General features: G+C 47.1%; 1 protein-coding gene and 1 pseudogene across 11 annotated transcripts in view; both read left to right on the top strand.

Moving 5' to 3' along the window:
* The first annotated feature begins 379 nt into the window (after positions 1-379).
* On the top strand, positions 380-6309 carry ZNF691 (zinc finger protein 691). Of its 10 annotated transcripts, none has more exons than XM_017881961.1 (4): positions 380-464; positions 3117-3240; positions 3389-3566; positions 4773-6309. In XM_017881961.1, exons 3-4 carry the CDS (start codon positions 3483-3485, stop codon positions 5634-5636), a joined length of 948 nt encoding a protein of 315 aa, XP_017737450.1. In that variant the 5' UTR covers positions 380-464; positions 3117-3240; positions 3389-3482; the 3' UTR covers positions 5637-6309. The 10 variants fall into 10 exon arrangements, with proteins under 10 accessions (XP_017737450.1, XP_017737459.1, XP_017737456.1 ...); XM_017881967.1 differs by having other exon boundaries at positions 394-464; positions 3502-3566; XM_017881963.1 differs by adding an exon at positions 1348-1485 and having other exon boundaries at positions 430-464; positions 3117-3566.
* The window catches only part of LOC108535715 (V-type proton ATPase subunit E 1 pseudogene), a 32324-nt pseudogene continuing 16154 nt past the window's right edge, over positions 424-16593 (top strand). Inside the window, exon 1 of the transcript XR_001887311.1 lies at positions 424-464. The product of XR_001887311.1 is annotated as a V-type proton ATPase subunit E 1 pseudogene (transcript). The remainder of the gene's footprint in view (positions 465-16593) is intronic.

The raw sequence follows: 16593 nt of genomic DNA, 5'->3' as shown, positions 1-16593 counted from the left end.
GGATGTTTACAGGACGGTCAAGGGTTACCAACTCAAAGTAAAGAAGGAACTCTGAGTACGTGCCCCCTTGGAGGTTGTGTAGGTTAGCTATACAGATTCTACAACTTCCCAGACGAGTGGCCCTGAGACTTGGGGTTGAACGCGCGAGCACGGAAGGAAATCCCACCTTAGGACGGAACCCAATCTTTTCAGCTCCGTTCTAAACTTCGCAAGTTTTCTCCGAGTCTACGCCCTTCCTTAGGACTACAACTCCCAGCATGCCACGCCGGAGGTCAAAGCTTATTGGCGGTCCCGCCAGGTCGCTTGCGTTGTGGCAGTTATAGTAGCCAATGGAAACAAAGGATTAGCTTAAGAAACCAATCCTGGAGTAGTAGGGCGGATCCTTCCTGGGTTCCGGCTCCGGCCCCAGCACCTTCCCTTGCCTACAGAGGCGGTGCTGTACCTGACCGAGCGGCGGGAGTGAGGTGGGTCCGGGTTGGGCCCGAGGTCGCGGGGGGAGGTGGACACGACCTCGCGGGAAACTCTGTACACGGCCACTTCACTCTCACCGAGGAGTTGGGGGCTGCTGCTTTGCTCCCTGAACCGAGTGGGAAGCCAAGGGGCCTTGTGGTCCCTCCGCCCCGACCCTCGGCCCTGGTCCCCGGCCGACGCAGCCAGGTGGCTGTCCCCACCCTATTCCCCGGCCCTTCTGTTGGGTTTGAGTATACGGCACTCTTGCCACTGACCATACGTTTAGGGTCAGCCCTTCCTCCTCTCCCACCCCTCCGGCCCCAAGCCCGCCGGCAATCTCTGAAACCAGCTGTTGTCCCCTTGGGCCTCCGCCACTGGCTTCTCCCCGCCCCGCAACACACAACCCAGCCTCTTGGATCCTGGCCCTATGACACTTCTGGCAGTCTTTGCTCCCTCTTCCCTGACCATCTCCTGCGACCCTCTGACTTCCTTGGTCCTCCTCTATCTTTCACCCGTTATCTAGCTTCCCTGTACAATTACCCTGTTCGTCAACACTTTGCCCTTGGTCTTTCATAGCTCCTCTCTCCCCTTCCTCCCCACAGCCCTTGACTTGGCCCCAAAGACCTGTAACTTTGGCCCTCCATACTGCACTATGGCTTGGCCCCTTCCCTTTAACCTAGCCCCTTCACAGTCATCATCTGTGATCACTAGCCCCGTCTTCTTGGCTCTTAATTCTTAGACCTGGCCCCTTCTCCACTTCTCGGCCCCTTCCACCTATGCTTCTCCCTGTGCAGCTGAGCCCCCAGGAAGACAAAGCCCAATAGACCCCTTTTCCCCTAAAATCTCTGCAGTGTGATGTGAAAGTGCCTCTGTACTTCAGCTTCACTCTCTTCTCAGTAGGTTATTGGCTCTCTATCTCTGCAAGTCCCAGTCTTACCCATCCTGCAAGTCTTAGGTCAAATACCTACTCTTCCATGAAACTGCTCAACCCTGATCTCATCAGGGAGATACACCTGTGTCATGTGAACTTCAGCGGTACTGTTTTTATTTATTTCCTTCCTTCCCGTCTTCTCTCCTTTTTTCCTTCAGTACTGGTATAATGGTTAAAAGCACTGGCTTTGAAGTGATGGGCATAGGCCCCAGTTCTGCCACTTATTTGCTGTGGGCCCTTGGGCAAGGTACTTAATTTCTCTGAGCCTCAGCTTTCTCATCTCTAAAATAAGGATGATGTGAAGTGAAATTAGATGATTCATGTATGGTGCTTAGTCCACAGCTTAGCACTTGATATGAGCTTTGAAAAATGTTAATAATGTGCCAGTGCTGTGTTAGACACTAAGGAGTGGGTACAAAGGTGACTAAGGCCCAGTTGCTGCCCCTGTCCCCTGAACTTAACCTTCTGCATTGTAAGACAATTTCTGGAGTTCATGGTCTGTTTCACTACACTGTATCACAAACTGTGAGTGGTAATCATAATCCTAAATCCTTTTGCTCTTACATTGACCTAGCATCCAGCCCTGGGTAGAGCTGGAGCTTGGTAAATTATAGGTTCTCAGAATAGCAATTTTGGAATGGAGGCCGAATAGCTCATTGCATAGAGATACTGTAGCCGTGGGTCAGATGGGAGCAGGGCAGGGGGTGGGGGATGGGATGGTGGTGTGAATTAAGATCACATTCTGTCACTTACACATTCAAAGACATTTGAGCACCCAACTTTATGCTGCAGAAGGAGATTACTAATATGACCCAGTCCCTTTCCTCAAGTTGCTTATAAACTGCTAGTAGAAACAGACATGTAAAGTAGGTAATTGCAAACCACTATAAGGCAAGCACAAGATTCTGTGAGTGCATAAAGGAGAAAGTAGGCAGGAAACAGGAGATTGCTGAGGAAAAGTGGGTGAGAATAGACACAAGTAACCATGAACTGGGTTCTGAAGACAGAGCTGGTGTTTTATTCAACTCATTCAACAAATACTTATGAAGGATCTACTGTATATGGCTGCCACTACTCTAGGAGTTTTGGTTACATTGGTAAATTGAAAAAAAAAAAAACACCCCCAAAAAAACACAAAGGCACCAGCTCTCATGGAACTTATGTTTTAGGGAAGCAGACAATAAATAATTGACGTAAAGAAAATGTCAGAAGGTAAGATGTGCTATGGGGCGGGGGGACTGGGAGTGTGGGAGTGACTTTAATTTTTTAAAGGATGGTCAGGAAACTGTCTAAGTATCACGGAATAGTTTCTCATGTTTACTTGCATTTTTGGAAGTAAAGCAAGTCAATTATTTTTCATATTGATTATCTAAATTCTTCAAGGAACACTAACAGGGATTAGTAAATTACAGCTCACTTCCTGTTGTTTTAAATAAAGTTTTATTGGAACACAGCCACACTTACTCCTTTATGTCTTATATATGGCTGCTTTAATGATTCATGATACAGTGGCAGAACTGAATAGTTACAGCAGATATCCCATGGCCATAAATATTTACTAAATATTATCTGGCCCTTTACAGAAAAAGCTTGTCAATCTCTGGTTCTTAAAGAGTTGAGGATCTGTCTGTATTTCATATTTTAGAAGGTTATATACAGTTTTATGCTATTTTTAAGTTAAAAGTTTTTTCTTAATGAGATCGTTTAAAAGATCTTTTTCTTGTGTTCTTCACAGGGCCTGGATATAGTGTCTTCAACAGTTGTAACAGCAGCTGCTATTTGCTGATTGACAGCATGTGTCACACACTCTGCTGAGTATTACAGGCATTTTTTTTCTAATACAGAGTCTTGTAGTGTGGGTAGGTATCACAATTTTAGTGATGAGGGAGTTTAAGCTCAGAGTGGTTGAATAATTTGCAGAGAGTAGTAAAGTTAGTATGTGTCACAGTTGTAATCCAGCCCTAAATGTAGTCAGTACCTCTTTCTTCATTCTGTGTTTTTTTCCAGAAATACTTGCAGACTTGAAGGAATTATCAGTCTTTCATTTTCTATCATCAGTGTCCTGTGATAGTTTGTGCTTCCCTCCCTCATCCCTTTGTTCATGTCACTCTGTTCACCAGCCCACTCTGCTGAAATGTCGTTATTTCTTCAAGGCCTGGAGGAAATGCTATCACTCTCATCAGAGGTACTTTTCACCCCAACTCTTTCCCTGTCCTTGGCTGTAGGAACCTAAAGGAGTCTGTGCAGCTTAGCACACATTTACTGATGTTTGCACAAATCAAGGCCTGTGCTGGGCACTCTTATGTGTTTAGTTTTGGGGTGGGGTGTGGGGAGTGTGGTTTGTGTGTCTGTGTTTATCTTTGTGTGTACTTGGTATGTGAGTGTGTGCTTGTGTGTGGTGTGTGGGTATATGTGTGTAGACATATATGTAACTATATATGTGTGTGGCTGTGGTATGTGGCTATATGTTGTGTGTGTATGTAGTGTGTATGTGTGTGGTGTGATAATGTATGGTTGTGTGTGGTGTGTAGGTGTGTGGTGTGTAGTGTGGCTGTTGTGTGTGTGGTATGAGAATGTAAGTGTGTCTAGTATGTGAGTATGACTGTGTCACATGAGAATGTGGCTTTGTATATGATGTGAGTGTGTATGTGTGATTCTGCTTGCTTGTGTGCGTGCATGCGTGTGGGGGGGGGCAGTGGGTGGGGCTTTGTGTGGTGTTTGAGAATGTAGTGGAGGGCACTGACTGATCAGAAGAAACACAGCCCAGGCCCCACAGTAGGTCCTGGAGGTCCCAGGTATTAACCCAGATGTTTACTTGCTAGATTCTGCTGTGGTCTGGAGAGGGGTAGAGTGGCAGAAATCTCAAGAAAAGCCAAAGCTGGGCCTTGTCACCTAGGAGAGCCTCAAGATTTAGAGGTTTTGTTTTGTTCATTTTGAAGTCTGGCAAATAGATGGATACTTATAAGGAAGGCTTTTCAAAAGGGATTAAACATAAAAAGAGTTACAGTTAACTTATAGTTAGGCAGAAAAATTGCACTTATCCCAAAATGAAAGCTCTTTTACTTGCCCATGAATTATAGTCTGGATTGTCATTGCTTAGTGGTATCAAGAAGAGTAACATTATTCAAATGGCACAAATATCATCTGGTGGTGGTGAACAAAGCCGGTGCCTTCTTTTTGCTCTGGTGGGTAGCTTTAAATATCTCTAAAAGTTTGTCACTTAAAAGGTAGCAAGTAAAGGTGTTCTATCCAAGTATTCCAGTTGATTGAAGTTATTTCTAATGGATGGTCCCATGGGGAAGGTGTATACCCTTCAAACTGAACAAAAGATTCCCTATGATCTGGCCCAACCCAAAGAATAAAGGTGTTGGCCATTTGTGTTCATTCTCAGGGTTCAGAGATGGGCAGTGAGAAGGAGCAGAGTCCAGAACCACACCTGCCTGAGGAAGGGGAAGGGGGTAAGCCTTGGAGAGTGGATGACTCAGAGGGTTCTTGGAGCCCACCTGGGGAGAAGGAGCATGGGCAAGAGAGCCTGTTGGATGAACTGCAAGAAACTCATCCAAAAAAACCGTGGCAGAAAGTCACTGTCCCGGCTCGAGAGCCAGGGGATCCCATTGCTCATCCAAGGCATGAGGCAGATGAGAAGCCCTTTATATGTGCCCAGTGTGGCAAAACCTTCAATAATACCTCCAACCTGAGAACACACCAGCGGATCCACACTGGCGAGAAGCCTTACAAGTGTTCTGAATGTGGCAAGAGCTTCTCGAGAAGCTCCAACCGCATCCGGCACGAGCGGATCCACCTGGAAGAGAAACACTACAAATGCCCCAAGTGTCAGGAGAGCTTTCGGCGGCGCTCAGACCTCACCACACACCAGCAAGATCACCTAGGCAAGCGGCCATACCGCTGTGACATCTGTGGCAAGAGCTTCAGCCAGAGCGCCACACTAGCTGTGCATCACCGGACCCACCTGGAGCCAGCACCCTACATCTGCTGTGAGTGTGGGAAGAGCTTCAGCAACAGCTCCAGCTTTGGCGTGCATCACCGCACCCACACAGGTGAGAGACCTTATGAGTGCACTGAGTGTGGGCGGACCTTCAGCGATATCTCTAACTTTGGAGCTCACCAGAGGACCCACAGAGGAGAGAAGCCTTACCGGTGCACTGTGTGTGGGAAACACTTCTCCCGGAGCTCGAATCTCATCCGCCACCAGAAAACTCACTTGGGCGAGCAGGCTGGGAAAGATTCCAGCTGAAGGAGAGCCCCATTTAGAGTGAGGGAGAGAGAGTGAGAGACCCCAACCTATTGGAGGAAGATCTTTAGCATCTGCTGCTGCTACCCGGACCTCAAGCCCTTCATCCCACTTTGGAAAATGGTTTTGTATTGCCTCTGAAGTCAGGATCTCAGGAAGTCCTGATAAGGGACTCTGGAGTAAAAACCCTTGCCTCTTTCCAGGCCAATTTCTCGTGCTGAAAAGTCAGAGGACCCAGTCTTGGCTTCACTTTCTTGGGGTGAAAGAGAAATAGGGTAGGCTCAGAACATGCTCGTGTCATTAAGGCAGCAGTCCCCTGGCCTTTGAGGAAGTACCTATGAGATGGGTGTCACTATCTGAAGGTTCTCCAAATTGTCTGTGAACTTGCTTAGGTAGGAGTGCACTGCAGTGTCCTGCTAGTTCCCACCTATTGTGCCCCAACTTTGCTTCTAGATCTCTGGGCTGGGAGGAGTGACCTTCTCAATGGAAGGGGCCTCCTTGGTCTGGAGAAGAGATCTGAGGTCCTGCCTTAGAAATGAAAGGGAAACCCTCAGGGAGCCATGACCCAGGGACCTTCACACTCCCCGATGTTTGTTACTTGTTATCCCTCCCCCAACCTCCCCAACCTGCCTCTGTTTTCCCCAGAGTGATTAGCAGTAAAACCCTTCAATGAAAAGGACCCGTGTACTTCTTTGGGGAAGTGGGGAGCTGGGGAGATTGTCCCACTGAACCCACTCTGGAAGGGAGTTGAATTCTAAGATGAGTAGATGCTCTGGAAAGCAAAAGAAAGCCGACTGAGTTTCTGGGGCCTTTGAGGAGAAGGGGGAAAGGAAAGGAACTAACATTAATTGAGCATCCACTACATGCAATTGATTCCATCAGTCACATTTACATTCTTTATCTCATGTAGTTGTCACAGCAACCCTCAAAGGAATAAGAAGAGGACATGGAAGTGAGTAAAGATAAAGTCACTTGCTGTGAAGTCATAACAGCAAGTATGTTGTGGAGCAGAGTTCAAACTTGGGCCTCCCTGACTGTCAGCTATTGCTGTTTTCACCAGATTGACCTTTTAGCTTCTGAAGGAGGAGCCACTTAGGAGACTTGCCTGGAGGTAGGAGCCAGTGTGGCCTCTTAATATGGCTTTGGACCATTTGCTCTGTGGCAAGTCAGTACCGAGCATGAGAACCTTTTCAACTTTATTTTGAGGTCAACTTTATTTTATCTTGAGACAGGATCTTGCTCTGTCACCTGGGCTGGAGTGCAGTGGTGTGATGACAGCTCACTGCAGCCTTGATCTCCTGGGCTCAAGTGATCCTCCCACCTCAGTGTCCCTAGTAGCTGGGACTGCCGGTGCACACCACCACACCTGGCCCTCAATGTTATTGATTGAGCACTTACTCTGTGACTAGGAAGAATGGCAGTGACAGGGAGTAGGGGGTGAAGGGTGGGATAAGGTGAGAGAAATCTTAAAACCCATAATGAGAGTCTTTGCTTTTAGTAGCAATAGTTTAGTCCCCAAGGCTGAAACAGCTTAGCACAGATTATGTCTGGTTTCCTGTCCTCCTGGTTTAGGCCTGGCTCCACATGGCAGATTTCAGTGTTTTCTACATCGAAGTTTAGTGTTCACCCAGTTTTCCTCTAACAAATACAAAAGAACCCTTCCTCTAACAAATACAAAAGACCTCTGTCTACCTCTCTTGTGAATCTGGGGCCCTACTCTTCCAGAGTGAGGGGTCCTCTTCAGTTGTAGCCAGTTGGCAGAGTGTGATTCTGGCACTAGGCTTGGAACTGACATCACCCATAACCTTGCCTAACATGGGGACCCTGCCGCTCACCAGGAAGAGATGTGCTAGGAACTTTACACTCATTGAATTCTCACAGCAACTAACAGTGACCTGCATTTGCCATATGTAGAACTAGGCTGATGGAGAAAGTGACTTGCCCAAGGTTACAGAGCAAGTAAATGCAGAGTGTAGGACCTGAACTGCTGCCCAAATTCAAGTCCTGTATTTTGTCCAACTATAAAAGACTTCCCAAATGATTCCTTTATATTTATAGGGTACTTTATTGTTTACCAAGCACTTTTATTTCATACGCATTTTCCGATTCCTTGAAAATCTCCACACAATATATTTTAAACATATAGTCACCCAAATGTGTGTGTGAGTTGGCACACACCCTAATAATAAAGATCACCATCTTTTAAACCCTACTAAGTGCCAATTATTGTACACCTCTTATCTCTAATCTTCATACTATCCTTTTTTTTTTTTTTTGAGGTGGAGTCTCGCTCTGTCGCCCGGACTGGAGTGCAGTGGCCAGATCTCAGCTCACTGCAAGCTCCGCCTCCCGGGTTTACGCCATTCTCCTGCCTCAGCCTCCCGAGTAGCTGGGACTACAGGCGCCCGCCACCTCGCCCGGCTAGTTTTGTATTTTAGTAGAGACGGGGTTTCACCATGTTAGCCAGGATGGTCTCGATCTCCTGACCTCGTGATCCGCCCGTCTCAGCCTCCCAAAGTGCTGGGATTACAGGCTTGAGCCACCGCGCCCGGCCCATACTATCCTTTAAGGTAGTAATGTCCCCATGTTCAAGGCAAGAAAATTCTGTGAGGTTAAATGACCAGACCTCTTGGCAGAGTTGGGACTTAATTCAGGTATGTCTGATCCCAAGGCCAAGCTCTTCATTATACCCACTATCAAGCTAGGTCTACAGATTCCCTCTCAGTCTGGGAAGCTTGGTCTGACTCCTTTCTGACTTGGAGACTTTGTGACGACCACTGTGACATTTTTTGTTTTTTGTTTTTGAGACAGAGTTTCGTTCTTATTGCCGAAGCTAGAGTGCAATGGCGCGTTCTCAGCTTACCGCAACCTCCACCTCCCAGATTCAAACGATTCTCCTGCCTCAGCCTCCCAAGTAGCTGAGATTACAGGCCTGTGCCACCACACCTGGCTAATTTTGTATTTTTAGTAGAGGCGGGGTTTCTCTATGTTGGTCAGGCTGATCTCAGACTCCCAACCTCAGGTGATCCGCCTGTCTCAGCCTCCCAAAGTGCTGGGATTACAGGCATGAGCCACTGTGCCCAGTCCCCGCTGTGACTTTTGTAAGAGTGTCTGCTGCCAGTTGGGCCTACGACCAATGTACCAGGCCCCTGCTTTGGAACATAACTCCCCAGCCGATATCACTTGTCCCTTTTTTTTTTTTGAGATGGAGTCTCACTCTGTTGCCCAGGCTGGAGGGCAGTGGTGCGATCTTGGTTCACTGCAACCTCCGCCTCCCGAGTTCAAGCAATTCTTCTGCGTCAACCTCCCGAGTAGCTGGGATTACAGGCATGTGCCACAACGCCTGACTACTTTTTGTATTTTTAGTAGAGACAGGATTTTGCCATGTTGGCCAGGCTGATCCTGACCTCAGGTGATCCACTTGCCTCAGCCTCCCAAAGTGCTGGGATTGCAGATGTGAGCCACTGTGCCCAGCTCACTTGCCCTTTTTTGACCGTAACTTATATGCTAAGTTTTTTTGTATGAGTCAGTGCTTTTGAGTCCTGACTAGTCCATTTATTCACTAACTTCCTTTTAAACTTTATTTTCTCCTTCATTGCCCTTACTTTTTCCCTTTCTCCCTCACTCCATCTACTCTTTCTTCTCTTCCTCTCCCTCTTTTCCTGCTTCCCCCTTAGTCACTTGTAATACTGAGACTGAAGACAATGTGGCCCCTGATTTCTAGCGCAGGAGATTGCCACACAAATCCAGAGTTGCAATGCAGGATGATAGGTGTCATTACAGTTGTACCCAGGATGCTGTAGAAGCCGGGGGAGTACCTTAACCTGGCCTGTACTGGACGGTGGGGCCCAGAAGTGGGTAAGATATAGTCCTTCCTGGCTGGGCACAGTGGCTGCCTCCTGTAATCCCAGCACTTGGGAAGCCGAGGCGGGCAGATCACGAGGTTAGGAGATCGAGACCATCCTGGCTAATACGGTGAAACCCCATCTCTACTAAAATATGAAAATTAGCCAGGTGTGGTGGCAGGCACCTGTAGTCCCAGCTACTCAGGAGGCTGAGGCAGGAGAATAGCGTGAACCCGGGAGGCGGAGCTTGCAGTGAGCTGAGATGGCGCCACTGCACTCCAGCCTGGGCGACAGAGCGAGACTCCATCACAAAAGAAAAAAAAAAGACATAGTCCTTCCTGCATGGAACGCAGAGGAAGTGAAACCACTCTGAACAAGGTCCTCGGGGAACACAGGTGGGAATGGTTAACTTCACAGGAGAGGGGAATCTGAAAGGATGATTGAATTTGTTCTGAATGAATAGGTGTTTATAGCAGAGAAAAGAGAGGAAAGGGAAAGGTTATTTCAGATGGAAGAGAAGGCTTAGTGTTTTAGGAAATAATGAAATGTTTGATAGTGTGCCCTGTGTGAGGAGGAGAGGAGGCCCTTGTGTTGGATGCCAGGTTAAGAAATTTTGGACTGTGTACAATAAGGAATTTTAAAGCTTGGGAATGACATGATAACATTCACCCTTTATTTAGGAAAAGCACTTGGGCTAGTGTAGAGGATAAACTAAAGGGGGATGAGTGATTTGGAAACATGCTCAGTGTGTAAACCAGGTGCCAATTAGGACCCTCCTGATCCACAGAGAGTTCTGTATGATTGCCTCAGAGCATTGCCAATTCCACAGAATGGGAAATTTCAAACCTTCCACACAATTTCTGCAGATTCCTGGGGTTTATGACCTCATAATCTCTTGCCTGAGATTCCTGTGATCTGTACAAACCTTTTCTATTTTGTCCCCATTAGTCCTGTCACAGAACTCAGCTCTTTTGACAAGTTTAGAATCTTTGCTAGAGATTGAGAATCTTAGTGAGGAGTTACATTAAGGCATGTCAGTAGCTTCCTATCCTGTCACCTCCGTTCACCTCCCCACCCTGTCTCTGGATTGCCACAATAAGACTATGGTGCATCGTTTTTTGTTTGATTTTCTGAGATAAGGTCTCCCTCTTGCCCAGGCTGGAGTGCAGTAGTGTGATCACAGCTCACTGCAGCCTCCACTTCCTGAGCTCAAGCAATCCTCCTACCTCAACCACCCCAGTAGCTGGGACCACAGATGTGTGCCACTGCACCTGGCTAATTATTTTTGTTAGAGATGGGGGTCTCACTGTCAGGCCTCTGAGCCCAAGCTAAGCCATCATAACCTCTGTGACCTGCACGTGTACATCCAGATGGCCTGGAGCAACTGAAGAATCACAAGAGAAGTGAAACAGTCAGTTCCTGCCTTAACTGATAACATTCCACCATTGTGATTTGTTCCTGCCCCACCCTAACTAATGAATCAACCTTGTGACAGTCCTGCCCTGGACAGTGAGTCTCAGGAGCTCCCCACTGAGCACCTTGTGACCCCCAACCCTGCCCACAAGAGATAACCACCTTTAACTGTAATTTTTCACTACCTACCCAAATCCTATAAAACTACCCCACCCCTATCTCCCTTTGCTGTTTCTCTTTTTGGACTCAGCCCACTTGCACCCGAGTGAAAATAAATATCCTTGTTGCTCATACAAAGCCTGGTTAGGTGGTCTCTTCACACTGACGTGCATAACATGTGATGCCGAAAAACCCAGGTTGGGAGCTCCTTTGGGAGATGGCCCCCTGTCCTCACCCTCACTCAATGAGGAGATCCACCTATGACCTCGGGTCCTGAGACTAGCCCAAGGAACATCTCACCAATTTCAAATTGGGTAAGCTGTCTTCTTCACTCTCTTCTCCAACTTCTCTTGCTACCCTTCAATCTCCCTATCCTTCCAATTCCAGTTCTTTTTCCTCTCTAGTAGAGACAAAGGTGACACATTTTATCCGTGAACTCAAAAACTCTGATGTTGTCATGGATTTGGGAAGACAGTCTTCCCTTGGTGTCTGATCGTAGTGGGGATGCCTGCCTTGATCATTCACCCACACTCCCTTCGTGGCAGGTCAATTGCAGGGATGCTTGCTTTGCCTGCTCACTCACATTACAGCCCAGGACTCAGAGATGCCTACTGCAAGCCTGGTAGGTTCCCACCTCCATTTCTCCATGTCTCTACCTTCCTCTTTAAAGTTACCTTCTCCACTGTGGGCAACCTTCCGCCATCCATTCCTCCCTCTTCCCCCTTAGCCTGTGTTCTTAAAAACCTAAAGCCCCTTTGACTAACACCTGACCTAAAATCTAAACATCTTATTTTCTTCTGTAATACTGCTTGACCCCAGTACAAACTTGACAATAGTTCCAAGTGGCCAGAGAATGGTGCTTTCAATTTGTCTATCCTTTAAGACCTAGATAATTTTTGTCGAAAATTGGGCAAATGGTCTGAGATGCCTTATGTCCAGGCCTGTTTTATACTTCCCTCCCTCCCTAGTCTCTGCTCCCAATGCAACTTGTCCCAGATTTTCCTTCTTTCTCTCCCGTCTGCTGCTTCAGTCTCCATCCCAAGTTCAGAGTCCTCCAAATTCTCCTTTTCCAGTGACCCCTCTGACGTCTCTCCTCCTTCCCTGGCTGCTCCTCACCAGGCTGAATTGGGTTCCAATTCTTCCACAGCCTCTGCTCCCCAACCCTATAACCCTTCTATTATCACCCTCCTCACACCTGGTCGGCTTACAGGTTCGTTCCGTGACTAGCTCTCCCCCACCTGCCCAACAATTTCCTCTTAGAGAGGTGACTGGAGCTGAAGGCATAGTCAGGGTACATGTGCCTTTTTCCTATTAGACCTCTACTAGATCAGCCAGCATTTAGGCTCTTTCTCATCAGACCCCACTAAATATGTACAGGAATTCCAATATTTAACTCTGTCCTACAATTTAACCTGGAGTGACTTAAATGTCATCCTGACTTCTACCCTCTCCCCAGATGAGCGAGAAAGAGTTTATATCCTAGCCCAGTCTCACTCTGACAGCTGCCGGTGTCATTAGCCAGGCCTCCAAGAAGGCACCAGGGCAGTTCCCCAGGAGGATCCCCAGTGGGGATACCAAACAGGCTCCCAAGATATATCTAGACAAGATTACATGGTCTCTTGCCTAGTTGAGGGGCTTAAAAAGGACAGCATACAAAGTTATTAATTATGACAAACTTAAGCCACTCAAGGTAAGGACGAAAACCCAGCTCAGTTTATGGCCCGCTTGGTGGCTACCCTCAGACGCTTTACAGCCCCAGACCCAGAAGGGCCAGAAGGCCATCTTACTCTTTTTTTTTTTTGGAGACGGAGTCTCACTCTGTCGCCCAGGCTGGAGTGCAGTGGCGCAATCTCGGCTCACTGCAAGCTCGACCTCCCAGGTTCCCACTATTCTCCTGCCTTAGCCTCCCGAGTAGCTGGGACTACAGGCGCCCACTACCACGCCCAGCTAATTTTTTGTATTTTTAGTAGAGATGGGGTTTCATTGTGTTAACCAGGATGGTCTCGATCTCCTGACCTCGTGATCCACTCGCCTTGGCCTCCCAAAGTGCTGGGATTACAGGCATGAGCCACCGTGCCTGGCCAGCTTACTCTTAATATGCATTTTATTACCCAGTCTGCTCCTGACAGGAAAAAACCCCAAAAACTAGATTCCAGCCCTCAAACCCCACAACAAGACTTAATTAACCTCGCCTTCAAGGTGTTTTACAATAGAGAAGACACAGCCAAGCGACGACAACATATTTCAGAGCTGCAACTGTTTGCCTTCGCTGTAAGACAAACCCCAGCCATGCCTACAGTACACAAAAACCTCAAAACGACAAAACTGCAGCCCCCGGGCACTCCTTCAAAACCTCCTTATGGACCTTGCTTCAAATGACAGAAGCCTGGCCACTGGGCCTTGGAAGGCCTGCAGCCCAGGATTTCTCCTAAGCCTTGTCCTGTCTGTGTGGGACTCCACTGGAAGTCAGACTATCCAACTCAGATTACAGCTGCTCCTAGACCTGCTGGAGCAAAATCCCAAGGCTGTCTGGCTGACTCCTTCCCAGGTCTCCTCGGCTTAACAGCTGAAGAGTGATGCTGCCTGATCATCTCAAAAGCCCCCTGGACCATCACGGACGCCGAGCTTTGGGTAACTCTTACAGTGGAGGAAGACAGGAATGTCAGGCCTCTGAGCCCAAACTAAGCCATCATAACCTCTGTGACCTGCACGTGTACATTCAGATGGCCTGGAGCAACTGAAAAATCACAAAAGAAGTGAAACAACCAGTTCCTGCCTTAACAGATGACATTCCACCATTGTGATTTGTTCCTGCCCCACCCTAACTAATGAATCAACCTTGTGACATTCCTGCCCTGGACAATGAGTCTCAGGAGCTCCCCACCAAGCACCTTGTGACCCCTGCTTCTGCCCACAAGAGATAACCACCTTTAACTGTAATTTTCCACTACCTACCCAAATCCTGTAAAACTTCCCCACCCCATCTCCCTTTGCTGACTCAACCCACTTGCATCCAAGTGAATAAACAGCCTCATTGCTCACACAAAGCCTGTTTGATGGTCTCTTCACATGGCTGCATGTAACACTCACTGTGGTGCCCAGGCTGGTGTTGAACTCCTGGGCTCAAGAGATCCTCCTGCCTCAGTCTTCCAAAGTGCTGGGATTACAAGCGTAAGCCACTGTGCCCAGCCTGCATCTTACTATATAGATGGTGTCTTACCATCACCAGAGATCTTTTTTCTTCCACATTGCAATAATTACTCCAAAATTACAGTGTGTCTTACAATTAATGTTTTGGATTAAATGAAATATCACATAAGAAAGAGATGAGCCGGGTGCGGTGGCTGAAGCCTGTAATCCCAGCACTTTGGGAGGCCGAGACGGGCGGATCACGAGGTCAGGAGATCGAGACCATCCTGGCTAACACGGTGAAACCCCGTCTCTACTAAAAAATACAAAAAACTAGCCGGGTGAGGTGGTGGGCGCCTGTAGTCCCAGATACTCGGGAGGCTGAGGCAGGAGAATGGCATGAACCCAGGAGGCGGAGCTTGCAGTGAGCTGAGATCCAGTCACTGCACTCCAGCCCGGGCGACACAGCGAGACTCCATCTCAAAAAAAAAAAAAAAAAAAGAGATGAGATGGTGATATCAGCAAGATGGTGCAATAGGAGGTAGGTGTCAGCCTCCATTTCCCCCACAGAAACACTGACTTAATATACAGACCAAAATACCTTTATTTTGGTAGAATTCTAAAAACCAATTAGGTTTTACTACCCCAGGCAAGCACGAAGCCAAAAAGAACCACACTGAAACAGGTAAGGAGCCATTTCACTTTATCTGTGATTGTCCCGTCCTCAAACCAGCACAGCCCAGCTTGGGTCACAGGTTCTTCCTTGGGGGAAAGAGAAGAGCAGAACATACATCTAATGTTCTGGCCTTTTGGAGGGCTGCCTGTGGACTGGTTTCTTTTCTTGCATAACTTGATGTACTAACGGAACTGGAATACTCTGGATGCCTGGGGGCCACTGAAAGCAAGGGAGAATGGAGTTGGGAAGTACATCTTGCTGCAACACTGGAGGGCCTGTGGTGCCAGAGACAGAGGTCAACACACTCAGCACAATTGAGAGAAGGCCCCCAATTTGTGGCTTCTCTCTTGGGAAGGAAGGAGAAGAACAGAACATGTGTTAGTATTCTGCCTTTTGGGAGAACTGCCTAAGGGACTGGTATTTGTCACCTAATTTGGGGTGCTAATGGGGAGCCAACATAATTTGAATGCCTGGGGGCCACTGAGCACAAAGGAGAGCAGGGAGACTTGCTGCAGTACTACCAGAGAACCTGCAGTACCTCAGACAGACACTAGAAAGAACAGGAAATTATGCACTTCTGAAAGTAACAACAAACTGGCAAAGGTCTATAATTGGGAAATTGCAAGCATGAGCCCAGAGAAGTAACATCCCCACCGAAAGGATTCGGAGGTTCCCAGAATCTACCTTGGCTGCTTATTGAAGCCAAGACCTTATTGAAGGTCTTTGTCTGTATGAAGCCAGTCTGTGAAAAATCAGAAAAACAATGTGTGAATGAAATGAGAATGTCAATAGAGACAGAAACAAAGAACCAAACAAATTCTGAAACCAAAGAATACAATAACTGAATTGAAAAATTCACTACAGGGGTTCAACAGCAGACTTAAGCAGAAGGAAGAATCAGGTAACTTGAAGACAGATTGAATTTAGTGAGTCAGAGGAACAAAAAGAAAAAAAAGAATGAAGAAAAATTTAAAAATCCCAAGGGATTTATGGGATACCATCTAGTGGATCAATATACACATTATGTGAGTTCCAGAAGAAGAGGGAGAGAAAGGGATTGAGAATGTAATTGAAGAAATAATGACCCAAATTTCCAAAATCTGAGGAATGAAATGGACGTCCAATCCCAAGAAGCTCAAAGAACTCCAATTAAGATGAACCAAAGAGGCCCACAATAAGAAGCACACATTACAATCAAACTGTCAGCAGTCAAAGACAAAGTCTTGAAGCTAGCAGGAAAAAAGCAAGTCATTGCATACAAGGAAACTTTATAAAATTATCAGGGAGTTTCTCAGCAGAAACCTTATAGGCAAGAGGGAATGTGATGGTGTAGTTAAAGTGCTGAAAGAAACACACACACACACACACACACACCCACACCCTGCCAAACAAGAACACTACATCCAGCAAAACTGTCCTTCAAAAATGAAAGAGAGGCAGGTATGGTTACTCATGCCTATAATCCTAGCACTTTGGGAGGCTAAGGCAGGAGGATTGCTTGAGGTCAGGAGTTTGAGAATAACCTGGACAACATAGCAAGACCCTATCTCTACACACACACACAGAAAGCTGGTGTGATGGCATGAACCTGTACTCCTAGCTACTCAAGAGGTTGAGGTGGGAAGATCACGTAAGCCCAGGAATTTGAGGTTAGAGTGAGCTATGATCATGCTACTGCCTTCCAACCTGGGTGATGGCAAGACAATGCTAAAAAAAAAAAAAAAAAAAAAAGACAAAA

The sequence above is a fragment of the Rhinopithecus bieti genome, unplaced genomic scaffold (assembly GCF_001698545.2).
Source record: "Rhinopithecus bieti isolate Rb0 unplaced genomic scaffold, ASM169854v2 scaffold_12155, whole genome shotgun sequence".
Classification (NCBI taxonomy): domain Eukaryota; kingdom Metazoa; phylum Chordata; class Mammalia; order Primates; family Cercopithecidae; genus Rhinopithecus; species Rhinopithecus bieti.
The sequence above is the reverse complement of the archived record's forward strand: the minus strand, read 5'-3'. Positions and strand labels throughout refer to the sequence as shown.